This window comes from Canis lupus, chromosome 37 (genome assembly GCF_011100685.1).
Source record: "Canis lupus familiaris isolate Mischka breed German Shepherd chromosome 37, alternate assembly UU_Cfam_GSD_1.0, whole genome shotgun sequence".
Lineage (NCBI taxonomy): Eukaryota > Metazoa > Chordata > Mammalia > Carnivora > Canidae > Canis > Canis lupus.
This window is the reverse complement of record NC_049258.1, coordinates 6,612,072-6,639,096: the sequence shown is the minus strand read 5'-3', so window position 1 is coordinate 6,639,096 and position 27,025 is coordinate 6,612,072. Positions and strand designations below refer to the sequence as shown.

The 27,025-nt window shown below is 40.0% G+C and overlaps 1 protein-coding gene across 15 annotated transcripts in view; it reads left to right on the top strand.

Moving 5' to 3' along the window:
- The window catches only part of ANKRD44 (ankyrin repeat domain 44), a 365,215-nt gene that overhangs the window by 105,530 nt on the left and 232,660 nt on the right, over positions 1 to 27,025 (top strand). For 12 of the 15 annotated variants that reach the window (XR_005385154.1, XR_005385155.1, XR_005385152.1 and 9 more), the window contains exon 2: positions 9,020 to 9,103. Coding sequence is in view for 11 of the 15 variants with exons in the window: in XM_038585235.1 (XP_038441163.1) it covers positions 9,020 to 9,103 (84 nt within the window). In the remaining 4 variants the exon portion in view is untranslated. Of the gene's footprint in view, positions 1 to 5,543; positions 5,668 to 9,019; positions 9,104 to 27,025 lie in introns of those variants that run through there. The other 3 variants (XM_038585236.1, XM_038585237.1, XM_038585238.1) reach the window with 3 other exon arrangements.

Here is a 27,025-nt window from a genome sequence, read left to right as displayed (position 1 = left end):
AACAGGAAACTGTTGTAGAGATGCATTGTTGTTCTTTCCCTCCCTCCCCAAAATTATACTGATTTAAGTATTTTCTGTTAACTAACCTCTTGGATCCATTGTGCTCTTGTTTAAATTAACTCTCTTTAAAAGTCAGCTCCCGAACACTATTTAATTAACTTAGCTAAAGTTTTGATTTGATCTCAAGTCATTTGAAACTAGACAGAGTGAAAAAAGATGTGGGTAGTTGGCAACAGATCCCAATAAAAATATGGCATTTGGCAGAGCATGCCTGTCTTGTTTTGCTTTGCTTTTCTCTTTATGGATGTGGCCTATTTTTGAAATGCTATGATTTAAATTCAGGGATCAAGTGACAAGTCTGACAAAACAGAACTGACTTCAGCAGAGGTTCTGTGGGGGAGAAATGGAAGTGTTCCAGGAACTGAAGGAAGTAACCTCAATTTCACCTGGAAACATTAGTGTCTCGAGGGCAGGAGATTCGGGCTATATATAAAAAGTGAAGGAAAGTGGCCAAGATGCTGAGCCAAACCTGCATCCAGGAATAGAGCGGCATCAAAGAACTGACAACAGTATTTGTTTCCACCGTGGCCCCTGTAAGTAGCAATCAGAGAGCCTGAAAATATAGGAAAATTGGAAAGTTCTTTCCTGTGATGCCCTGGATTGTGGCAATTGTCTTCCAACTGGGTTCTCTTCTCTGGTGCTTGGTGCACGTCGTGTTTGCAAAAACTCTGTGTTGTTCTCTTGCTCAAGATCCCAGTTCCTGTTTGCTCACAAGATTGGGTTCAAACTCCTTCTGCTAGCATGATGCTCCCTCCACCCAGTTATTTCCTTTTTGAACCCTTTCATTGGCTGCTCCTCAATATGAAAGATTTACTCTAGTCTTACTCTTCAAAAATCTAGGTTAACCTTCTCCATATTTCTAACCTGTGCTGAGCCCCTACTTTAAAATACGTTGTACCTCTTTGTTTTGCATCTTTTGGCAAGATTGTTTTATTGTTAGTTACTTTGTTGAGAAATATATACACGTATTTGGCCACTGTGTACACACACAAATAAGGTATAAATATACACACAAATAGAGAGAGAATATATATGGTGACTGTTTTTCCTTAATGAGTCATAAAGTATAGACTGTTTCTCCACAAGAAGTATGTTGACACTGAGGCTGAATTTCTCATACTGAATTATATATATTTATTATCTATTCACTATATTACATTGTGTTGTGTCATATTGTATTATATTGAGATGAGATGTGAAAGAAAGTAATGAACCAGGAGAATCAGGAAAACTAAATTCTAGTCTCAACTTTGCTACTAACAGGTGAATCTTTCTACTCACCACACCCTCCCTCACCCCCCGCCTTAAAACTCCAACCAGGGGCTTGATCTCCTTTATGACCACCAAAAAGTCATGAAGGAAAAGTATTAACTGGACGCATTTATGGTAGCCTTCAGTAGTAAAATTATGATTTCATGTCCCATCCAGTGGACATGAGCATGTGTCACCTTTTGATTAGTCAAAGAGGGATGATCTATTTTTCAGGCGAGTTGCTATTATTTTGGTACAGTAGATTAGACCCCTGAGTACAGAGAGGTTGGGCAACATTTTTGAGGTTGTCCCATGTAACAAAGACCAAGTCAGGCTCAACTTGACTTTTTGCTCTTCTGCCTGTAAAAGCCTTCTCTGCCAGGATGATGGGCCTCTCTGCTTTAGAGGTGGTGTTGAATGGCTCATGATCCTAACTCAGTTTACTTGCTCTGTAACTTTTTTGGAAAATCCCTCCAGATCCCTTATTTTTCCTTTTGTAGGATAAACATAAATATTCTTGCCTGTGAAAGTCTTTGAGTGTGTTGATTCAAAGTCAACCCTAATCACTGTTTTTATCGAGTGCATACCAGGTGCTTGCATATATTAGGCCATTTCTTAAACACATCCCGTGAAATGGCTCTAATAGACCCCGTTAATAGATGAGGAAAACTGTGCCTGGGATTTAGTTCCAGGTCAGTCTGCTATCAGATGTTAATTTCCATGCTGTGGAAGAAAAAGAGAGTGGGATCTCAGGGCTGTAAAAATCAACATTGCCTCCAGATTTCAATTTAACCGGTACTGTTGTTTCATCATTTCCTTTTACTTAATCTTTTGCTGCTGACTTGTAGCGAAGTTGGCATGCCTGGGTTTCTTTTTGCTTTGGGTGATCTATCTTCTAGGGAAGGTGCTAATCAGCAGTATGATAGAGTAGAAAAATAGCCATGGAGGATGTCAGGAAAGGGAGGTGCAACAAAGGATATATTTTTTTAAAAAAGATTTTATTTATTAGAGAGAGAGAGAGAGAGAGAGAAAGCAGAGGGAGCAGCAGAGGGAGAGGGGAAAACAGGCTCCCCACCAAGGAGAGAGCCAAGGAACCAGGGAACTAGGGAACCTGAGATGCAGAGCTCAATCCCACGACCCCAGCTGGGATCATGACCTGAGCGAAGGCAGACGCTTAACCGACCGAGCCACCCAGGTGGCCCAAGGATAGATGTGTTAAAGACTGGATCATTGGTCCCTGAATAACTGTCTCATGGTCTATACCTACTGCCACTTCATTTCATTTCCATATCCTATTTTCATTTTGGAAAAGGTTTGATAATTATTTTTTTTCATTTTCTGACTATCGTTCTTTTCTCTGAAGTGTAGAATATAAGTATAGAGTTAATAAATAGTGACAAAGAGGCTGTGACTGATAGTTGGGATTTTGTGCTTTTGTTTTGCATAATAATTGCAAATAATTGGAAATGTTTCAGACATTTACTCGGCAGATATGTAGTCCTGCACTAAAAAAAATGTTTATGAGGATACACTGTATTTTGTACAGTTCTTAAGGGAAACAGAGTCTGACTTTATGATCATCATTATCTTTCTGTGATAGAGTGAACTTCTTCCCAAATAAAGAGTGATCTATATTCGGGAAGCACTTAATGGCATCCTTTCAACAGATCACACAGCAGGACCCACATAAATAGAGCTAACAAGTTTTGTCTATTAAATCTAGTAGACTTGGACACATTTTTATTATCCTTTGGTAAAAATGCAAGTGCTGCCTCATACAATAACCACTTGTTCCCTAATGAAGTGTTTCAGCATGTTCGTATAAGTTGATGGCTTCATATGGCTAGATTATTGCTGCATCAACTATTAGCTTCTAATAACATGCTCCCATCTTGCTTTGATGACCTACTGTACTCAGAATACTCAAATATGGACAGATGTTTAAGAATATTATTTTTTCTTCTTGGCTATTGCTTAATTCCCAACATCCACTCCTGATTAGAATCTAAGATGTTTTCTTTCAGATGTGGAGTCTTTAATTGCCCAATCTAACCAGAAAAAAAAAAAGACAAGCAGCATGCCAGGAATTTGTATTGAAAAGCTGGAGCATCTTCTTTTTCAGACTTCTTACTGTTGACCGTAGTCTCATAGAGGCTGAACCGCAGCCTCTATCAGTCTGCTTATCTTCCAAAGCCAATTTATTCATAAAGAACATGCGGCTCCAAGAAAGGGAATGTGAAGTACACTATCTAAGGTTTTAGTGACAATCAAATTGATGGGTTCATTAGGGGACTTTGGAGGGGGACCCATACCCCACTGCAAAATGGAATAAGTACTCTACACTAGCTGCACTCTCTCCATAAAACCTGCGATGGGCTTTACTCTTAAACTAATGGCTTGTCTGATGCCACCAGTAGCACTTTTTAAAAGTGGAATTGAAGGAATAGTTGAATTGAGTTTTGTAAGTGATGAAAAGGATACTTTAACACCCAAGTTTTAGATTACATTATTCTTATTTCCTAAAATCCTGGATCCTTGGGGATCAATAGAAAAGCTTTGTTTTTGTTGCTTTTTGTTTTTTGTTTTGGTATGTATGTAATGTGTGTGTTCACTTATTACCAAGAACTCTCTCAGAAGCTTGAGTTCTTTTAGGTCTTGGCTAAGTGGATCTTCCAGCAACCTTGTCTTAATTACCCAAACAGTTCCTCTTATCTCCCAGGTAACAAGTTACCATCTCGCTCCCCCTAGTGGAATTGTAACTCTACTTCAAAGTTTAGAAATACTGTATCAATACACACTTAATCCAGTGTCTTATTTTTGGAAATCAGATATTTTCCCGATTTACTTTCAAAGACCGACAATGAAATAAAAAATATGTTTGATGGGCTGATAGGGGATATAGGTAGAGAAAGAGGCCTTTGATGATAAATTTTCAGTTCCTAGTGTTGCCAAGGTTAGCTGCATGATTTATGATGGCTGCTAAATTCAAGGGTCCTTTCTGCTCTGCATTCTGTCTTAGAGGGGTCCATGTCATCAGCCTGCAGACGGTCACCTCTAGAAGGCAGCTGTCCGTGCTCCTGGTAAAGATGGTGGAGTACTAATAGTTGGTGATGCTGGAAGACAAAGACAGGTCCCATCTGAATATTGAGTCCCACTTATGCCATTGGTCAACTATGCTTCTGCCTTCTTTTTTTTTTTTTTTTTTTTTTATTTATTTATGATCGACAGAGAGGGAGGGAGAGAGAGAGGCAGAGACACAGGCAGAGGGAGAAGCAGGCTCCATGCACCGGAGCCCGACGTGGGATTCGATCCCGGGTCTCCAGGATCGCGCCCTGGGCCAAAGGCAGGCGCTAAACCGCTGCGCCACCCAGGGATCCCTGCTTCTGCCTTCTGAATCTATTTGAGGGGTTGTGCCAATGTCCACAGCACATGGCACATGGCAATCATTTCCAGTTTATACTTGCTAAGCATCCTAAGGAAATCTTAGTAATTGACACTGAACTTATTGCATACCTGTCTTCAGAATTTCAGTTTCATTGATAACCAATGGTTTCATTGCATTGGAATCCTTTTTTTCCCCTGCCACTGTTTGTCTTTCCCAATTTTGACCCTTGTTATGAGTTTGTATTTATTCAACTTTGTACCTTAATGCATACATAGCACTGATATTTTGCATTTGCTAGTGTTGAAGTGTATGAAACTTCAAAAAGAAATTGCTGTACATACCAATGTATATACTCCATTCTTTCACAGGTGAGACTTTGCTTCTAAGCTTTATCAAGGTCAGGGCAAACATCATGACAGATATAGTGGTTGCCAAATTAGTGGTTAGTAGAGTATAAGTACTTGCTACTTATGAGCAAGAATATTGTGATTAGAATGTTCCTTCTTTCTTAAAATCATGTAATGGAGGCAATATTTAGATGTATATTTTTTCCAAATATTTATTCTCAGGTTAAGTATTTACTTAGGGGAAAATAAAATGGCAAGATTGGATTAAAGTCCCAACAAAAAGGAATGCCAAAGTGCTCTCTAGGTATATTTTTTTTTGGAAGAGTGTAGGAAAAAAAGAAACACCCATAATGTGTGTGTGTGTGTGTTTTAATATTACTTACTAAAGAGTCACAGTAATTTAGTTCAAGAATTACATTTAAGCAAACACACAGCTTCTGTCTAGCAAAGCATGTATCTATGAAGTTCTGATTTGGAATCCTATGATGCTTGGATTCACAGCTGTGAAGACAGTGATGTCATAGTTGGTAACCCGGCCCCACTGGGGCCGAAGATATCCATCTAGCAAGACTCGGGGCTTGGAGAACAGGCACTTTTCTCTTCCCAAGGGAGTGTGAGGGATTTGTATGTGAATCAATGTGTGTCTCTGTGTATACAGGCATGAGTGTAGATACAATTATGTATATGTATGGGAAAATGTATGCATGCACATGTGGGTATATGTATGTATATATGTGACCGTAGGATTGGAAAAGTTGCTTCTTCCCAATGGATGCTGGAAATTCTGTGCATTCACAATACTCTGTAAAACAACTTTTAGCAGAGCGAGGCCCAGAGGGTGTTAGGCACATGTGCACGCCATTCTCTGGGGGAATTCTGTGCATCAACGATATCCTTCCAAAGAGTTAGTGACTGAGCCTGGAGGTATTTGGGAAGCTTTGCTGAAGGACTGTGCTAACATCCTTGTCTGGCGGCATTGTCAGGGTGGCTCTCCTTGGGAACATTCCAGCCATAGCTTGGAACCCTTGTCTTTCTTGAGAAGTGTGAGGACTGAAGCCCAGAATATCAGAACATCTGTATGCATTCCTTACCCTCGTGAGTGACGAGAGGCTTTGCTTAACTAGCTGTGTTTCCTTGAAGTGATTAAGTAGTGACACCTAAACTATTGGGATGGGTTTGTTCTCAACTGTTAATTGATCAATGTTGATTTAACACTAAAGTCTTGTCAGACTCTGCCCCTGCTTGTCATCTAAGTCCTATGGTTCATGGGCTTGCTATTTGTTTTCTCTTCAGGTTCAAAAAGGCAGAAAAGTACATACAAGCATTTGGCCATGAGCAAAGCAGACACAGGGTTATGAAACAGATAGACAAGTTTTAATTTTGTTGTTAAAGTCCTGAGTTCGTGTCTGATTCTCTTTTTTTTTAGTGAAATATGATCCTTTCCATGGGGCAAATAACCCAGAGACTTGGTTTTAGCAGGTAGTCAGAAGCAAGTGGAAGGATCTTCTTGTTTTTAGGCAGATTAACCAGCTGACACCAAAGTAGTAGAAAACATGCTTTCTTTTCAAGCTTCATTCCAGCTACTTAACTCTTGGCAATTTGAGAAACTATCTTTGAATTGTACATCTTGGCAAGAAGGTAGAATTGAGAATATTTTGGGCAAAAGAAAAATGTCTATCTGTCTACTTGCTGGAAAGTTTTGTGGCAGGGGGAAAACAGAAAAATTCCTGGCATATTAAAATATTTATCTGCAACTTAACATTTTAATTTTTTTTATTTATTTGTTTTTAGAGAGAGAGTGGTGGTGGGGGCCCAGAGGAAGAGGCAGAGAGAGAATCTTAAGCAGGTTCGATGCCTAGAACAGAGCCTGACACAGGGCTTGATCTCATGACCCTGAGACACTTAGCTGACTGAGCCACTCACACGCTCCTACAATTTAACATTTTTATTTAAATTTTAAAAATATTTTATTTATTCATTTGAGAGAGGGAGTGAGCGAGTGAGAGAGCACAAGCAGTAGAGAGAATGAGAGGGAGAAGCAGACTCCCCACTGAGCAGGGAGCCTGATGTGGGACTCGACCCCAGGACCCTAGGATCATGACCTGAGCCAAAGGCAGATGCTTAACTGACTGCGCTACTCCGACATCCTACAAATTAACATTTTTAATATAGTGTTTCCTCAAGGAGTCTTACTATGTTCTACTGACACTACTTATATCGCCCCCGCCACAAATAATTAGAAACAACATCAGACTATAAGAAAGGCAACAGGAGGGCAAAAAAAGAGAAAAGAAAATTTATAGGGATGATAAGGACTGGGATTCTCCTGGAGATACCCCAGGGAGACATTGAGGCAGGCGATGCCAATGGTTTTACCTTAGGCCATTGTTCTAAGAGTTAAATGAGCATTTACTAAAAATATATTCACAAGTCCCCACCCCAGATAGACTAACTCAGAATCTCCAGGGAAGGGATGTTGGAACATTGTTTTAACAAGCATCTCAGATGATTCTTATGTCCAGACACATCTGGAAACTGCTATCATCTAATTGCTGACTAGAACTACTGTAAATGCGGCTCCTGTGTGGCTCAGTTGGTTGAGCATCTGACTCTTGATTTTGTTGCAGGTCATAATCTCAGGGATCATGGAGCCCGCTCAAGATTCTCTCTCTCCTTCTGCTCCTTGCACTCTACAACAAACAAACAAACAAACAAACAAACAAACAAACAAACAAACAAACCAGGAACGACTGTAAAGTATTTCTAGGAGGTGTGAGTGTGTGTTGAATTGCCAAAGTTTTTAAAGTCTGAAAAAAAGCTGTCAAATTCTACATTAGCATTATTAAGTACTTCTTATTAAAAATATCTGTTATTTGTGTCAGGTTTATAGTTACAGAGGGCTTTCCCATGTATTATTCCACTTGTTTCTAATAGCAATCCTAGGAGGGCTTGAGCAGCAAGGATCATGTTTCCCAGATTACACCTGGGAAATGGGCTCAGCATGTAGCTGGCAAATGGTGGAGCTGGCTTTGAACAGGCCTTTACCACATGGGGCAAGCCCAACATCAACCCCAGAGCCTACCACGTTTCCTCTTTTACTCGACACTCTGGTCACCAGGTTGATGACCAGCATTTCTAAGATACCAGGTTTTTTGCATGTCCACAACTTGGCACATCCTGATCGCTGTGCCTAGAATGCCTTTCCTTCCCTGTTTGCAAACTCCTATGCATTCACTAAAGTGCCTTCCACGAAGCTTTTCTAGATATACTTTTCTTACCCTGCCTGCCCTCCAAGCAGAGCTAGTTTCTCTTTAGCTTTGTTTCCATCATGCTTTATAAATCCTTTTACTCTCTTTTAGGCCTTGTTTAATGTAGGTGAGCTCAAGAATAATTGCTCCCTAATATCCCCCTTCATGATCCCCACCCCATCATGATACTGCTTACTTTGTATAGATAGTGGGACGTAATCACATCTGAAACACTCAGTGCCTTTAGTGTTAGCTATGGGAAGCGTTTGAGATTGATTTCAAGGGCTTTCCAAACATTGACAAAGAAGTGTTAGGGGGCCAGAAACTTGGCCATTAACATCCTCTAGAAATAGAATTGTCTGGGGTATATTGTCTAATGAGAGGTTGGGAATGATAGGGGACTGTTTACTCAAAACTGCAGATTTGGTAATTTCCTTGATGGGAAATTTAAGGATGCTTCAAGGACATCTTCGATTATGAGTGATTTTCATGACCTGGGGTTACATATGACTGTCTGTTATGGCTTTCAAATTGTGGTATAGTTATTTATGCAAATATTTCCCCCACTAGACTTCTAGTGATGGGGAGTCTGAGCTATATTCACCTTTGTCTGCCAATTGATGATTGTTGAATAAACTTTTGGGGAACACATCTTGTAGCCATCTGCATCTGAATACAATCAAACATACTTAATTATTGTTCTAATTCAAATTCCCCTGTGTTTACAGCCACCACTGGTCCAAGCAATCTTCAGCGGTGATCCAGAGGAGATACGGATGCTCATCCACAAAACTGAAGATGTGAATGCTCTGGTAGGAGATGCTATGGTTTTCCTGCTCTGGCCCTCTTAACCTTTCTGTACCGTAGACCTCTTTGGTATCTGAGGAAAGCTCTGGACTGCTTCTCAGAATTCTGTTTTTCAATCCACAAAATAAAATATATATGGTTAGAATGGAAATCAATCATACATAAATATAGTTCTCAAAATATTCAATACCAAATCTGTGATATATGTTCTTCTTTATCAACACAGTTAAATAGCAAGATACTGCAGAAGATCTAATAATGAGCATAATTTAAGAATAGTGATGAACATGATCAATATTTTGTGTTTTCTGTGACCATTCTAGTGTGGTATGAACATATCTGTGATTTCTGCTGGTGACCGAGTGACAGTTACTGGTGACACTACTGAGATTTGCTGCCTCCCTTCATAATGGAAGGAAATGTGAAATTTCCACTGGAAGTTAATAAAAATAAAGGTGTACTATTTTTGCATTTGGAACCTATGCCCTCCAGTAGGGGTTGACAAACTATGGTCTCTCACCTGTTTTTGTATAAGCTACCAGCTAAAGATGGTTTTCATTTTTTAAACGGGGGAAAAAAATGAAAAGAAGAACAATATGTTGTGACACGGGAAAATTATATGACATTCAAATTTCAATGCCTATAAATAAACTTCTGTTTTAGCACGGCCATGGCTGTTTCACACTGCAGCAGTGGAGTTGATTAGTAATTAATGACAGAGACTGTGTGTGGCCCAGAAAGCCAAAGATATTCACTATCTGGCCCTTTAGAGGGAAAGTTTGCTGACCTCTGTCCTAGAGGGTCCATGAACCTGGACCCATGGGTGAACCTGGCATCCTGTATGTACCTGAAATCTTATGTGATACCCGTGTGTGCTTGTGAACATGTATTTTTTCTGTGAACAAGTAAAGACATTTCATCACCCTGTTCTTAAAAGGGTCTATGGCCCCCAGAATACGAAGAACCAATAGATCTGGAAGTTCTTGAAATAAACAAACCTTCAGGGGCACCTGGGTGGCTCAGGGGTTGAACGTCTGCCTTCAGCCCAGGGTGCGATCCTGGAGACCTGGGATTGAGGCCCACGTTGGGCTCCCGGCATGGAGCCTGCTTCTCCCTCTGCCTGTGCCTCTGCCTCTCTCTCTGTGTCCCTCATGAAAACATGAATAAAATCTTTAAAAAATCAACAAACAAACAAACAAAACTGCAGTAAAGAAAAGTGAAGAGTTAGTCAATAAGTTACCTTCTAATAGTTTCCTAGACGGAGACTGAACAGGCAGCTACACGCGTGCGCTCCTGATTCTCCTCACGTGGTCAGTTAGCTCGATGCTCTAGGCCATCAGGGGTAGGACTTGCCTTTGGAGTCTCCAGTGTCAGGTGGAAACAACACAGAGGGACGGTGTCAGACACACATGCGGAGACGGATTACCTGAGGGTAGCTGGGGGCGGCCTTGGGAGGCCCATTGGTGCGGCCGGCGGCGTGTGGCTCTCTGAAAAGGCATCTGGCAGCTTCTGACCAGCTGGCGCCGAACACAACGGGGCAGGGATTCCTGACGGCCTGGCAAGGTGAGCGGGGTGAGGCGAGGGCCAGGCGGCTCTGAGAGGAGCCGAGGCCAGCAGGCCGCCGGGCGGGTTCGGCCACCACCAGAGCTTGCGGCGCCCACTTCGTGGCTGTGGCCCAGGCCCGGGCAAGCCCAAGGCAAGGTCAGTTACTGTGTTTTCCTGCCGACTGTGAGCCAGCGGGACTTCGGTTCGGTCATGCACACCAAGAAAGATTGCGCTGTCCTCTGAGTGGCCTTCATTTCTCCTCAGGAAAGTGACACACAGTTGCTGGCTGGTCAAGGTCAGGAAAGCTTCCTTTAGTTGTACCCACCCTGTGTTATGGAATCAGGTTGACTGCGGCAACACATCGACCCCAAATGTAAAATTGCTCACAAACCTCAGAGAAGTTTAGTTCTCTTTTGACCAGATTAGGGACGTGGCTCTTTTCCACGTAGGGTTCCAGGTATCCACATGTAGCTTCGAAGGTCACCCAAGGGGTTCATCTTCAGTCCAGACAACCAGAAGGGAAAAAGGAACGTGGAAGGGGAGCACAGGAGGATTTTTTTTCATCTTGGAAGTGGCATCATGACTTGCGCACACAACCCATTGACCAGAGCTCAGTCACATGCCACACCTACCTACAAGGGAGGTTGGGAAATGAGTATAACTGTGTCCCAAAGATTGGAGAACATGAGGAGTTCACAATCTTGGCCACACCAGTTTTTGCTACTACAGGATTTTAGGGAATTCAAGTGTAACACTTATTGGTATGTGTAGAGTCTTACTCACTTAAGAGTGATTTACAGGGTTCGGACCCACCACGCAGAGTGCTAAGGATACAAGCAGTGGGAAGAACGCTCTTACCCTCATGAGCTTGCGAGATGGCAGAGAAGTCACGATAAGAAAGCATACTGACATCTATCTTGAAAGGGAAAATGCAGGACACTGTTAGGGGGTAGGTAATCATGAGGGACTGATGAAAGCACGTGCAGACTTGACTCCTAGGGCGTGCTGTTGTGGAGCTTGTCTGTGGCCTTTTGGATGCTCTGCAGCAGGGAAGGGTGGGATAGAAGGAGGAAGAGGGATGAGTGGAGGAATGCCCGACTTCCTCCCGTGACGGTGTGGCTCCTCCAGGCCCCGGTGCCTTCCCTTCACTGTCACCTCTGTAGGTTCCCCTCTTCTTCATCTCCCCCTTTTCCTTCCCTCAAGTGACTTTAAAGAACCTCATTTGATTTCCTACGTGCTTATCCAGTGTGTTGGAGGCAGTGAGCTGTCCTCTTAATGTCATGCTTTTCTTTGTCAACACTCCTTTGGATCAGTCGTGATGACTGTTTTGCTGGGGGTGGCTTAGGCAGTTTAGGAAAAGTGATTGTTAACGAAGACAAATAAGGATTAGTGATCTAAGTCTGGGGCTACATTTTGAGAGGGAAAAGAGGCCACTAACCAGCACATTTAAATGTCACGGAAGGGAAATAAATAATGAAAGAGCCTCCTGTTGGCAGGAAGACAATATTTATCTTCTTTCCTTCTCACTCACCCTTTGCTCTCCTCTCCTGAGTCCTATTTATTTTTCTTTTTTGTCCTAGGTTCTGATTTTTTTTTTCTGCTTTTTTTTCCTTCCCCACCCTCCTGTGTCTTTTGATGGGTAGCATATTCTTTGGTATAAATATCTTTTGGTCCTGATTTGGGAAGCAATCTCATTCAGCTTTGCCTTTCTGTGTTTTTCCAAACTTTATTTCCTGCTGGCAGTACTCACGGACCCTGTGTGTCTACTGAATGAAGTTATTCAACCCATTGATATTTATGTTTTTCTCACTTCTCCACTGTTCCCATCCCATCTGCCTTTTCAGATCTACTGTTTCCTTCATTGAGTTTCCTAAGTCTCGCTTCCTTTCTGCCCCCTCTTCTTCCATCTCTTGACCTGGCCAAAGAAACTTACCTCTGCTGTCACCTCCCATAGCTCCCTGTACCTCACTGACCACTTTACTTGAGCTATTTACTTTTGAGAGACTATGTGCTTGATGACATGGTGGTTGTATCATTCATTCTCTTTTGTTCAACAGCCCAGTTCAGTCCTTATAACACATGTTGAGTGAGTGACTAAGCCTTGCTTTATTACTTATGTTGAGCCAATTTGTGGTGGCCTATTTTTCATTTCTGACACATTGTCAAATAGTGTCTGGCTTTGTTAGTGTCCCTCAGCTCTCAGTTGTAAGACTGAAAGTTCTCTTTGTAAGTTCAAAAATCTATAGATGGATTTGAGGAGCCACCTGAGGATCAGGACGTGTACTCTGAGTCTTTCTGTGGTTTCTCTGACTAAAGGCATGCCAGGGCCTAGAAATATGGGAAGACAGTTTTACACTCTGAAAAATCCATTTAAATTGACCAACATATGGTTGATAACTGGAAAGATTTTTAGAAGGCTTTATCAGACTAACAAATTGAGCTCGAGGTGGAGTATCTGAATTCAAAATGAATGCACAGATCCTGAAAACCAAAATTTGAACTCAATAAAATCATTTTTGAGATTTTGCTATGAAAACATGACACCAACAGACAGTTCTACAGTGCCATACTGGAATGGGGACAGAGATCATTACTGCCTGTCCCAAAGACAGGGAGGGAACCATTCCATGTGAGGAGGGGTTGAAGAAATGATGTTTTAGATCTGGAAAGGACAGGAGAACTTCCTCAAATAGTTCAAATGTTGTCAAGTTAAAATGGAACCAGACTTACCATTATGTCAGTGGTGGTAAGGTACAGAGAATATTTCCAGTTCAAAATATAAGAAATAACTTAATAGACTCAGGTGTATAAAGAAGCGATGAGCTGACTTGACAAGTAATAAGCTTCCTGAAAGACCACTAGACTGGTGGTTCTGAAGGAGACTAATTGTAGCACTGGCCCCACTCTCCTACCTTGTGCCCTTAGCTGACATTACTAATAGCTTATGACTTTTTTTTCTTTGAGTCTTAAAGACCAAATTTTCTTCTTAGGACAGCACTATTAAATTGGAGTTACCCTTTAAATTGAAACCTCCTGGGGCACCTGGGTAACTCAGTGGTTGAGCATCTGCCTTTGGCTCAGGTCGTGATCCCAGAGCCCTGGGATCAAGCCCTGCATCAGGGTGTCTGCCGGGGAGCCTGCTTCTCCATCTGCCTATGTCTCTGCCTCTGTGTATGTGTGTCTCATGAATAAACAAATAAAATCTTTAAAAAAATTTAAAACCTCCTTCTTGTGCCTGGACTAGGTGATGTTTAAACCATGAAGGACTACAATTCCAAGATTTGTAAGTCCATGTGACAGCACAACCATGATATCTATTTCTTTTTTAAAGAGTCATTAACAGTTGAGAACACACACACACAAACACACACACACACACACACACACACCCATTATCGTACCAAATAAAATCAACAATAATTCCTTGGTATCTTCTAATACCCGGTGCATATTCAGTTTTATTTTTCCTCAATAAGTTCAAAAATGTTTTTTTTTTTTTTTACAGTTGGACTATCCCCAAGTTGATTATTTTAATCCATCTATTTTATACAAAAATGATTTTGTCAAGCTCTTAATGTTTATTATTTTCCCTAATAAGATTTGGCCCAAGTATATTGGTGCATTTTGCTTGTGCTCTCCAATTCCAAGATAGGAAGGGATAATATGTGGATATAATAGAATAAATCTTGAAGTGAAAGCTAAGCTTACAATGGTAAAACCTTATAATGAAGAAAGGGGAGACAGCCATTAAGCTTTAGTTTTGAACTATAAGCATTAATTTGGGTGATAGTGGCTTTCTACTCTCAAGGCTGAAGTGAGAAAAAACAGCTATACCAACAATGTATGATGAAAGTTTTCTAAAAAGTAAGACAAATTACCAATAATAAGCTTGTAATTTGTTCTTAGTGTGTATTTGTGTAGGGGTCTTGCACTATATCTTTATATCAAAATGATCACCACAAATTTAATTGACATCCACACCTCACATAGTTACAACATTTTTTTTCTTGTCATTGAGAACTTTTAAGATCTATTCTCTTAGCAACTTTCAGATATGCAATATGGTATTATTGACTATAGTCATCATGCTGGACACTATATCTTCATGACACTTATTTAATAACTGAAAGTTTGCACTATGTCTTTTAAAAATAGAATATATTTTTTGAATCCACCCAGAAGGGTGCAATATGGCTCTACCTATAGATCCTTGAGTGATAAATTTATTACCTTTAAATTTTTCTCCACTTGATTCTATCATGTCAGATTCTTTAGAACATTAGGAATACAGACTATATAGCACAGCCTTTTAAAATCATTTATTTATTTATTTATCTATCTATTTATTTATTTATTTACTTATTTATTTATTTATCTGAGAGAGAGAACATGTGCGTGTGTGTATGGGGGTTGGGGAGGGAGCAGACTCCCCACTGAGCAGGGAGCCCTACAGGGACTCAATCCCAGGACCCTGGGATCATGACTTGAGCTGAAGGCAGATGCTGAACTGACTGAGCCACCCAGGTGCCCCAAGCACAGCCTTTTCAGCTTCTAGATTTTTGTGTGTTTTCCCTCACATATATCTTACTTGATTTTGTTCTTTTTTAAAGAAAGGATTGATAGTGAGATACAAATCTGAGATGTTTTGTTAGCTTAGAGATCTAAGCACTTTCTAAATTGGACCTAAATCAGAAACTGCAGAGAGCAAGAGAGCTGCAGGCAGGAGTGGCGCCCTCAAGTCCCATAATTGATAGAAGCCTGCTGACCCATTCAGCTCTCAGTGTTGCCATGCAGGAACACAGGCTCAGGGTGGCCCAGACTTATAACGTTTTTAAAAGAAAATACAGGAAATCTCTAAGTTGTTAAAAGTTGGTTCCAAAAAGTGATCCAGCATTGTTGAGGCCAAAGAAAACGCATCTGTGGCCCAAATCTGGCCTGCAGGCCACCGTTTTGCTAACTGTGGATGAGATCAGCAAATATGCAACAGTTAAGAATTCTCTGGCTACCTGTGTCTGGAAATCTAAAGTGTGAAGCCGATGGCTTGGTGTTCTGGAGAGAGCAGTGGCCTGTGTTCTTCAAATGTTGACAGTACTCTGGCTCACTAGCCTGGGGGTAGGCTGGTGGTCCCTTCATAGCTTTGGGAGGGGTGCTTTTTGTCCTGAGGGTAGGTGCCTGTCTCTCAGCACGTGTCTGGCAACACTGTCACATCTCCTGCTCCTTGTTGGACCACTGCCCGGGATGTGGGGCTGTGGTTTGGAGCTATGACCTGTGTCCTGTAGAGAATGATTCATGAACTCCAGACGGCACTGAGCAGGCTGCAGCAATGTGGCTTCACGGCTATTTAGAATGTGTGAAGGCAGGTCTGGTTAGCATCATTCCTAATTATCCTCCAAGGGATGCCCAACAGCTTGAAGCCCCATTTCTCCAGTGCTGGCCTTGGAGGTACAAGAGCCAACCCCTGTGAATGATAAATCTTACAAGGGTATACGACTTGTACCATCCGGATAATAGAGAGAGTTGTTTGGAGCTCTGGAAACACTCCAAATGTAATGAATGCCATTAGTATTCCATTGCTAAACACTGTTACGGCAAAAAGCCAAATCTTACAACTAAAAGATGTACATCGTAAATAGCTTGAGAATGTGAACATCTCTAGGATAAAGGGTTAGGGCTCTTTCTTTTCCACATTAGATTTTACATTTGAGGGGAGGATGTAAATATGAGTAAATGAGCTATATCTTTCTTAGATTGTGAAGACTCAACTGTTTAAAAGTAATGCATAGATTCAGTGCATTTCAATTAGGGGGATAGGACTTTGGTTTGGGAAACTTGACAAGATCATTGTAAACTTCAGTATCTAGAGGACTAGACATGTGAGAAGACTCTTTAAAAAGAAAATCAATGAAGGGAGAGTTTCACAAGATCTATTAAAACAAATTGCAAAAGTATAGCAATTAAAACAGTATGTTACTGGCACAGGAATAGACAACCAAATTAGTGGAGCAGAGAGTCCAGAATTAGACCAAAGTGTGTATAGACAGTTTGTATAAAACAAAGGAAGCGTTGAAAAACACAAGGATGACATGGATTACTTAATAAGTGGTGTCGAGACAAATGGCTGGTAAAAAGCTGAACCCTTCCCTAATTTCTTATGCCAAAATAAATCTAGAGGTAGAAAACAAAAAGATGAAAGTAGAGGAATAAAAGAAGGGGGAAATATTTTTTCAGTCTTGGCATGGGGAAGGACTTTCTAAGTAGATAGGAAAGATAAAAACCAAGATGGAAAATATAGTTACCTTTATAAAAACTATGAACTTCTGAATATTAAATCATCACCAAAGACAAGATTAAAGGATAAATCAAAGATATGTACACATTCTGTGAAGCCCATGAATATTCCTAGTATATATTTAAAAATTCCTACAAATTATTTAGAAAAGACAAGCATCCCACTAGAGAAATGGGCAAAAGACATACAGAGGGTACTCACCGAAGAAAAAAATGCAAATAGCCAAAACATATATGAAAGGGTGTCCTATTTCAACCTCACCCAAAATTGAAGAGTTCAAATAAAACACCCACACATGTCCGTCAGATCAGCAAAGGGGAAAATAGGATCTCAAGGAGGATGTAGTGGAAGGGACACTCTGAGGCCTTTTTGGACAAAGTTTAGTTTGTACTCACCATTGGAGGGGTTGACAGTCTGTATCCACATTCAACTGTGTACATCCTTTGACACAGCAACACGTCTCCTGAGTATATACCCTAAGAAAAATACTGGACAGAAATAGATGTATATATTTGTTGCTATGTGGTTTATAATAACAAGAAATTGGAAATTTCCACCAATACTTTATTTCTTAACCATACCACAATATATATATAGGTGGTAATATTATGCTGTCTTTAAGAAGGGTGGTTTATGTCAATTTTTACTTATTACACATATTTATTGATAGGTTAGATCTTCCGGATATTTTTATGAATGAAACAGCCAGTTGTTAAGCAGAATATATCATGTGTATATATAAATATAAGAAGAGATGTAGAAGAATATTCTCCAGTAGTTTATAGTTGAACCTGGCTAGTGGGATTTTTGCTTTTTTGTTTCTTTCATGTGTTATTGATAATTTTTGCATTCGCCATGTATTATGTTGGCAAATGGTAAAAACAAATAAATTTATAAAACACACACACACACACACACACACACACCACGAAAGCCAACGAACTAGCTTCCAAACCTGCTCATATGTTGTCTAAGGATATGACTTTTAAAATGTGCTCATCCTATTTGTCTGTTTGCATAAGTGTAGAGCATACTTCAGTGGCGTGGTGCCCATAACCCATAGTGACGGGCTGAGAGATGTTCCCATCTCATGCTACATTACTCGGGCCTTTCCTATGGTGTTAGCTGGAGCCTGAGGAATGATGGTAGGAGCTGTTGTCTCTTCAGTAGAATTCTTTTCTTCAACCGTCCTGTTTCCCCCTTTTGGAGGAATTTCGGGGAGGACCCCCTTTTTTGATATTGAAGACTGAAAATGGATGGGATTCTAGATGGCAGTATCATAAAACTGCGTGTCTTTTTACTTAGCTATATGAACTACATTTCATTTCATAAACTATGGAAAAATGATTTTTAAAATTGAAATATGATTGACATAACATTGTGTTAGTTTAAGGGGTACAACATAATGATTCAATATTTGTATGCATTGCAAAATGTTCACGACAATAAGTTTGGTAAACATCTGTTGCCATACGTAGTAACAAAATATTTTTTTCCTTAAAGATGAGTACTTTTAAGGTCTACTCTCTTAGCAACTTTCAAATATGCAATATAGTATTATTAACTAAAGTCACTATGCTGTATATTATATATCCGTGATTTATTTATTTTATAGCTGGAAATTTATATTTTTTGACCCAGTTTTGCCTACTTTCCCCACCCATCTCCTGCCTCTGGCAACCACAAATCTGTTCTCTTTATCTATGAGCTTGGTGTAGTTTTGTTTTGTTTTTGATTCTGCATGTAAGTGAGATCTTACAGTACTTGTCTTTCTCTGTCTGACTTATTTCACTTCCTGAAATGCTCTTAATGTCTACCCATATTGTTGCGAATGGCAAGATTTCATTTTTTATAAATAAATAAATAAATAAATAAATAAATAAATAAATAAATAAAGAGAGAGAGAGAGAGAGAGAGAGAGCACAGAGGGAGAGTGTGAAGCAGACTCCTCAATGAACAGAGAGCCCAATATGGGGCTCCATCCCAGGACCCTGAGATCATGACCTGAGCTGGAGGCAGATGCTTAACTGACTGAACCGCCCAGGCACTCCTAAGATTTCATTCTTTATTTATGGTTAAATAATTTTCCATTGTGTATATATACACAACATTTTCTGTATTCATTCATCCATCAATGACATTTAGGCTTTCCTTATCTTGACTATTGTAAATAATGCTATAGTGAACACGGGGAGCACATGCCTTTTTGAGTTAGTGTTTTTGTTTTCATGGGATAAATACCCAGAAGTAAAATTGCTGAATCATGTGATAGTTCTATTTTTTTTTTTTTTGAGGAACCTATTAACTATTTGCCATAATGGCTGCACCAATTTCATCCCCACCAAAAGTGCATGAGGGTTCCCTTTTTTTCATGTCCTTGCCAACTCTTGTTATTTCTTATCTTTTTGATAATAACCATTCTGAGAGGTGTGAGGTGACCTCTCAATGTGGTTTGGGTTTACATTTCCCTGATGATTAATATGTTGAGCATCTTTTCATGTTCTCGTTGTCCATCTGTATGTCTTCTTTGAAAAAAAAAATATCTATTCAGATCTCCAGCCCATTTTTAAATTAGATTGGAGCAGGTTTTTTTGCTATTGTATTGCATGCGTCCTTTAGGCATTTTGCATATTTTTTTTAAATTTTTTTTTTTTAATTTATGATAGTCACACAGAGAGAGAGGCAGAGACATAGGCAGAGGGAGAAGCAGGCCCCATGCACCGGGAGCCCGATGTGGGATTCGATCCCGGGTCTCCAGGATCACGCCCTGGGCCAAAGGCAGGCGCCAAACCGCTGCGCCACCCAGGGATCCCAGGCATTTTGCATATTAACCCCTTAACAGATATATGATTTGCAGATATTTTCTCCCATTCAGGAGGTTGCCTTTTCTTTCTTTTTCTTTTTTAATTTTTTTTGATGATCTCTTTTGTGCAGAAGCTCTGTAATTTGATGTTGACCTGCTTATTTATTTTTGCTTTTATTGCCTTTGCCTTTGGTGTCAGATGCAAAAAAATCACTGCCAAAGCCAATGTCAAGGAGCTTACTACTTATGTTTCTTTCTAGGATTTGTATGGCTCAAGTCTTAATCTATTTTGCATTAATTTTTGTGTATGTTGCAAGATATGGGTCCAGTTTCATTCTTTTGCCCATGCCTGTGCAGTTTTCCCAACACATTAATTGAAGAGACTGTCCTTTCCCCCACTGTATATTCTTGGCTTCTTTGTTGTAAATTAATTGACCGTATACATATGGGTTTGTTTCTGGGCTTTCTATTCTGTTCCATTGATCTATATACTTCTTTTATGCCAATACCATACTGTTTTGAATACTGTAGCTCTTCAGTCTAATTTGAAATCAGGGACTATAAAACCTCCAACTTTGTTCTTCTTTCTCAAGATTGTGCTGGCTTTTCAGGCTCAAAACATAATTTTTGATCATTTCAATTAGGATAAAAATCAAGTACAAGTTTCCAGATATTTCTTGGTTTTCTCATTTCTTTTACATTGAGAATAAACTTGTGATCGGAAACACTTTTAAAAGGTTTGTGGAAAAGAGATAAGTCATATTTTAAAAATGAATTGGGCAGAGATGATTATATATGCAGATTATTCTTAAAAGACATGCTTTAAGTTAAAAGGATCTAAGGTATATTTTAGTTCGACTCATTGTTCTGGTCCTGATTTTTCCCAAGGATATATTACTTCTGTTTCAAATGTTAAATAACTATATAATTGTGATAGCCAGAGAACTTTCCAGTGGTAGTTTTATATAGGCATATTATTATTACAACAGACTTTGAAAGGAAAGAAAGAAATACAAAGAGCTTAAATTAAATGTAGATGTTACTCAGTGAGGGCCGAAGCCCGGGGGAGGGAGGTGGGGTTTTTCTCTGGGAGGTTGCATAGCTGGTTATAGTCATATCACTTGCCAACTTTCTGCTTAAAAGGATGTTCCTGGCAATTGGTCTAGGACAGTTATGGGTACTTGCTGTGTACTTTAAAGTCATCCTGAGTAATACAGGCTTTCTCCTCCTTTAGTCTCCCTTTCTCAAGTCCCCCCTGGCTTTCCCTACCCACATGTACACACATTCACTTTCTCATATAACCCCTTCACAGCCAAACCTGGCGTGTTCCTGCTTCATGTATTTTATTTGGTGGCACACCATCTACATCAGTCACACCAAAATGCAACTACGATGGAGGGAAGAGAACGCTGGGTTAACCTCAGAGGCAGAAGCCTCTTAATCTGCTCTGACCTCGCTTCCCTGTCTCTAAAATGGCCACCATAACAAACTTTTTCTAAGGCTATGGCGAGAGAGATGAAATGGTGTGTGTATATCTGTTAGGATTAGACTTGGCTGTCTTTGACAAAAAAAACCAGTAACAGTAAAATAGTAGCTTTTAAGAAAATGAAGTTTATTTTTTTCTATGAAATACAAGTTCATTTATTTCCTATGTACAAGTCTAGAGACAGGCTGTCCAGGACGAGCATGATACTTTGTGGTTATAGGAGCCAGTCTTTATCTCCTTTTGTGCTGCTATTCTTGGCAGGTGGCTTCTATCTCATTGCCCAGAATGACCACTTGAGTTCCAGCCATCACATCCAAATTCCAGCCAGGAGGAAGGAGGATGGTGAAAGAGGGGTGTGCCCCCTTTCTTTAAGGATACTTCCGTGAAGGATTGTTTATATATTGTACAGAACCACATTGGATGGCCATGTACTCAGCTAAAAAGCAACATTTATTATGAAAGAAAGATGTAGGGACAAACCAGCGGTCTTTGCCACAGTACGTGAAAGACTTTTGTGACCTAGGAAATGCTTCAAGTACAAAACATGTTTATGTAAATTGCTATGAGGCAACCTCACATACGTTCACCCATTCACCGAGTGTTTATTAACTACTTACTGGAGGCATAGCCCTAGAACTGGTGCCCCATACACTTTCTCATGTATTTCTTAGTCGATTTATGTTGTCTCCAGAAAAAGGGGCTTGAGGGATTCATGTAGCTGTGATTATTCCCCACTTTGCCCAGCATGTGGGAACAGAACATCCCTAAGGGACTATATCCCTTTCTCTGAGAGGAGGGAAGGAGAAGGGTAACATTGGAGCATGTAATAAATGGCAGCTCTGTAGCTCATCAGTATAGACTGCGTGTTTTTCCCTCCAGCTCATAGAGGTCCTGTCTTTTGTCATCAATGCTTCATGTTGATTTACATCTTGTGTCCTCACTTACCTTGGATATATGCCTTTTTTCCTATTTAAAGCACATGTGCTGGATTAGCTCTTCATCTTCTGTCCTCTTCCTTTCACACAGGGAGCACTGCATTCGAACAGGCATGTATTTTATTTGGGAAGCAAAGATAAATAGATAGATGGATAGATTGATCAGTGGGTATGTGGATGGATAGAGGGATAAATATAGATAAGCAAGCAAGCATGTATTACCTAATCATCAGGCAGCACTGTCCACCATGGCTGTTTCCCTGGGCGGGGTGGGGGGAGGGGGTGGTGGCAATATGTGCAGGATCCCTAAGGAAATAGGATGTTCAGTCACGGGCTCAAGATACTCCATTTGAAAGGAATTCAGAGATGTCTGATATCCTTCATCCTAATCTTTCAGGAATTGATGGTAACGGGCTTTTTTTTTTTTTTTAATCTTGTTTTATGATGAAAATGTTCGAACAGTCAGAAAATAGCCACAAACCCCCCACCACTGAGATGGAACAAATGTGAACACTTTGTTGTCTTTATTTAAAAAGAAAATACAAATAAAATTTTACAGATGTAGAGCTTTTCTCCCCCATAAATACATGGTCCTGCTGTCATTTGTGTCTTTTTTTTTTTTTTTTTTTTTTGTCATTTGTGTCTTTGCATAATTACCACCTTATCTGGGACACGGTCCCCAATCTTCCTATGTAGAACCACCCCCTCCATCAGCCTCTAACCTCTTCTTGCTAGCAGTTTTCACGGCTTGACATCTATAGTGTATTTGTTTTTCTCCTGGCTGTCTCCCTCCACTGGCATGTCAGGGGTGTGAAAGCTGGGTGTGGCTTTGCTCCTGATGAATCACCTGTGTCTCCAGCAGGGCTGGCACAAGCCAGCAGCTGGTGGACAGAGCTGGAGCCTCTTTTAGGCTTCCTGGCTCATCACCTGCCTCCCTGGCTCTCTCCCCAGGGGGAACGACTGTCCTGAAGTTTCATATATCTTCCCCATCCTTGTCTTTATATAATCTAATTTTATTTATACCTTTATATCTATGTGTCACATACTCCAGAACAATAGTTGTGCATCTTTAAAAAATAGTACATATGCAAACTGTTTCTATCCTCTGACACTTGCTTTTTCTCACTCAACATTATGTGTTTGAGATTTATCTATGGGCATACACGAACCTTTACTTCATATATTTCATATTCTTACAATATTCCTTTTTGGATTTTATCCCAGTGCGTCTATTTTTGGCCAGTCTTTTATTGTTTATTTATTTATTTTTTAAGGATTTTATTTATTTATTTTAGAGAGAGAGAGAGAGAGAGAGAGCAAGAGCACCAGAGGGCTGAGGGGGAAGGAGAGAGACAAGCAGACTCTGCACAGAGCATGGAGCCTGACCTGGGGCTCTATCCCATGACCCTGAGATCTTGACCCAAGCTAAAACCAAGAGTTGGTTGCCCAACTCACTGAGCCACCCAGGCGCCCCTTGGCCAGAGACTTTAAAAATCAGCTATAGCATCTTTCTTTTCTTTTCTTTTTAAAAATATTTTATCTATTTATTCATGAGAGACACAGAGCACAGGCAGAGGGAGAAGCAGGCTCCTTGCAGGGAGCCCGATGTGGGACTTGATCCCCTGACCCTGGAATCACAACCTGAGCCCAAGGCAGATGCTTAACTACTGAGTCACCGAGGTGCCCCAATCACCTTTCTTTTGTCAGGGATTCTCTGAGTTTGACCTGTGGTAACAATTTTATGAGTTCTAGAAATGGGTTAGAAAATGGTTAATGTGGTAAATTTTATGTTATATGTATTTTACCACAATAGGAATATTTAAAAACTTACCAATTTGTATACTTGGGAAAAGATAAGTTAAAAGGGGAACCAAGTAAGTGTGCTCAATGAGAATTGTACTCTTTGTAATAAAATCACTGTAAGTGATATTTTTAGATAGTGAATTTTACTCAACACCACTGAATGTTTACTTATAAAATTCTCTTTTTCAAGGAACTATGATTTTGTTTTTTGTATTTTTTTTGAGAGAGATGGGGTGGGGCAAAGGGAGAGGGAGAGAGAATCCTCAGCAGGCTCCACATTCTGTGTGAGCCAGGCGCAGGGCTCAGTCTCACAACCCTAAGATTATGACGTGAGCTGGAATCAAGAGTCAGACACTTAACCAGCTGAGCCACCCAGGTGGCCCTCAACTTTGGTACTTTAGAAAGTAGGTTTCCCTCAAAGAAGACATATAGATAGCCAACAGGTGCATGAGAAGGTATTCAACATCATTAATTTTCAGGGGAATGAAAATGAAAACAAGGAGCTATCACCTGTTAGCATGGCTGATATTAAAAAGACAAGAGAGACTTCTGGGTGGCTCAGTTGGTTAAGTGCCTGACTCTTGATTTTAGCTCAGGTCATGATCTCTCAAGGTTGTGGGATTTCTCTCTCCCTTTCCCTCTGCCCCTCTCTCCTACTCCTTGTGTGTGTGTGTGTGTGTGTTTGTGTGTCTCTCTCAAATAAATAAATAAATAAACAAACAAACAAACAAATAAATAAATAGACAGACAAGAGATATTGTCAAGGATGTGGAGAAAAAGGAATCCTTGTGTACTATTGGTAGGAAAGTAAATTGGTGCATCTACTATGGAAAACAGTATGGGGGCTTCTTGAAAAGTTGAACATAGAACTACCCTATGATCCAGCAATCCCACTGTTGGGTATGTTTCCAAAAGAAATGAAATCACTATCTTGAAGAGATATCTGCATTCCTGTGTTCATAACAGCATTATTAATAGTAGTCAAAGTGCGGAAACACACTGGGTGTCTGTGGATGGATGAATGGATAAAGAAAATGTGATACACACACATACACACAGGAATATTGTTCAGCTAAATATTATTGAGTTAAAAGGGAAGTCCTGTCATTTGCAACAACATGGATGAACCTGCAGGATTTTATGCTAAATGACAAAATAGACTCAGAAAGACAAACCCTGCATGGTATCACTTATATGTGGAATCTGAAAATGAATGAATGAATGAATGTAAATATGTGAGGTGATAGATGTGTTAAGTCCATGGGGGGAATCTTTTCATGGTGTATGTATCTATCAAACCATCATGTTGTACACTTTAAATATCTTAACAATTTGTCAGTTATATCTTAATAAATTTGGGGAAAAAAGAAAATAGAATTCCCTCAAGAGAAACCACGTATTTCAATATATAGTCGCTCCATATTAGTAAAGCTTTAATGGCTTTTCTTTCAAGGAGGGAAAACTAGAGAACAAATATGTCAGTAATATTTAGAATTCTTGGTTTTCGACAAGATTCTAAATTTCAGAGAAGTCTGTTTTTGCTATAACATGACAATTTGACTTTAAACACAGGTACAGAATAACTTCAGTGCCTGGGTTTTCTTTGGTGCACATTTAAATATCCTCCTTCTCAGCTTCCTATTAAAAGAATACTTGTTAGAGGACAGGGTTTTATTTAAAAAGCATCTTGTAGATATTGTTGATATATAATTGAAAACGTTAGGAAAGATCTTACCATCTGTAATTTTGAATAATGACTCCGTAGTCCTCGGCTAAATGTGAAATTGTTCTAGAAAGATCACATGATTGACCCTGTTTTGCATTTTGCTCATAAAAATCTATCGGGCCTATGAATGAATATCTTGTTTCTAGAGATATAGTCAGACTTTAGTTAGCTGTTGAGTAATTTCAGAACAGGTCTTATTATGCATTTCCTAAGTTTGATTGGTAATTTCCTTGAGCCCTATTAACCTTGAATGTTTAAAGACAATATTTAACACACAAGCGTCAGTTAAATTAACTATCTGAGCATGGATTTTTTTCTCTTCTGCTATTCAATCAGCAGACGTTTACTGAGCATCTACCACATTCTGGTATTTTGCCAGGGGCTGGGACTACCAGGGGTATAGGACAGGGTTGCTGTCCTCTATCAGGGTTATAGAATCAGGTGGTTGAGACTGATGTTTAATCGAGCTGTCAAAGAGAATGATCAGTGCTACAATAGAAGTAGCAATGGTCTGTCGCTGCACACTCCATGTGGCCAGGACTCTTAGTGCAATAGATTGATCAACACTTGGCAACAAGTCAGGAAGTGCGGGGATAGGTGTCCAGGTGGGGATGGTGGGAGGACTTTTACGCCCACCTACCATCTTTATCAACTTCCTTCTCCAAGCTACTACTACTACTACTACTGGTAATGATAATGATGGTAATTTATTATTTGGGCAATTGAGGTTTTCTTGATCTTATATAAAGTATGACTAAAAAGATGTTTAGAGACTTTTAATTTTATTAATTAAAAAACAGACTTTGTTTTTTAGAGCAGTTTTAGATTCACAGCAATATTGAGAGGAAGGTATCCTTATATCCCCAGCGCCCACACACGCATGGCCTACCCCATTATCAACATACCTCAACAGAGTGGTGCATGTTACAGTCCATGAAACTACATTTTCACATCTACACATAATTTCCACCCAAAGCCCGTGGTTTACAAATTAGGATTTACTCTTGGTGGTGTATATTCGGTGGGTTTCGACAAATGTACAAGGACATGTAACCACCATGATAATATCGTGCAGAATAGTTTCACTGCCCTAAAAGCCCTCTGTGCACTGCCTATTCACCCTTCCTTCCCCTTTTCATTGAATTTTACTTATAATGTAAGCAAGAAGAGTTTGCCTGAAGTACAAAAGCAGATCCAACCACGTCAAAGCCCTCCAAACACATTCTGGAATTACCACTGACTGTGTTACTCCCTGTGGTCATCCATGTCTTTACTTGAGAGCTGCTGCATTTAGCACAAGTGGCCAGGGTTTATGTCAGGATCTATGGCATTAAATCTTG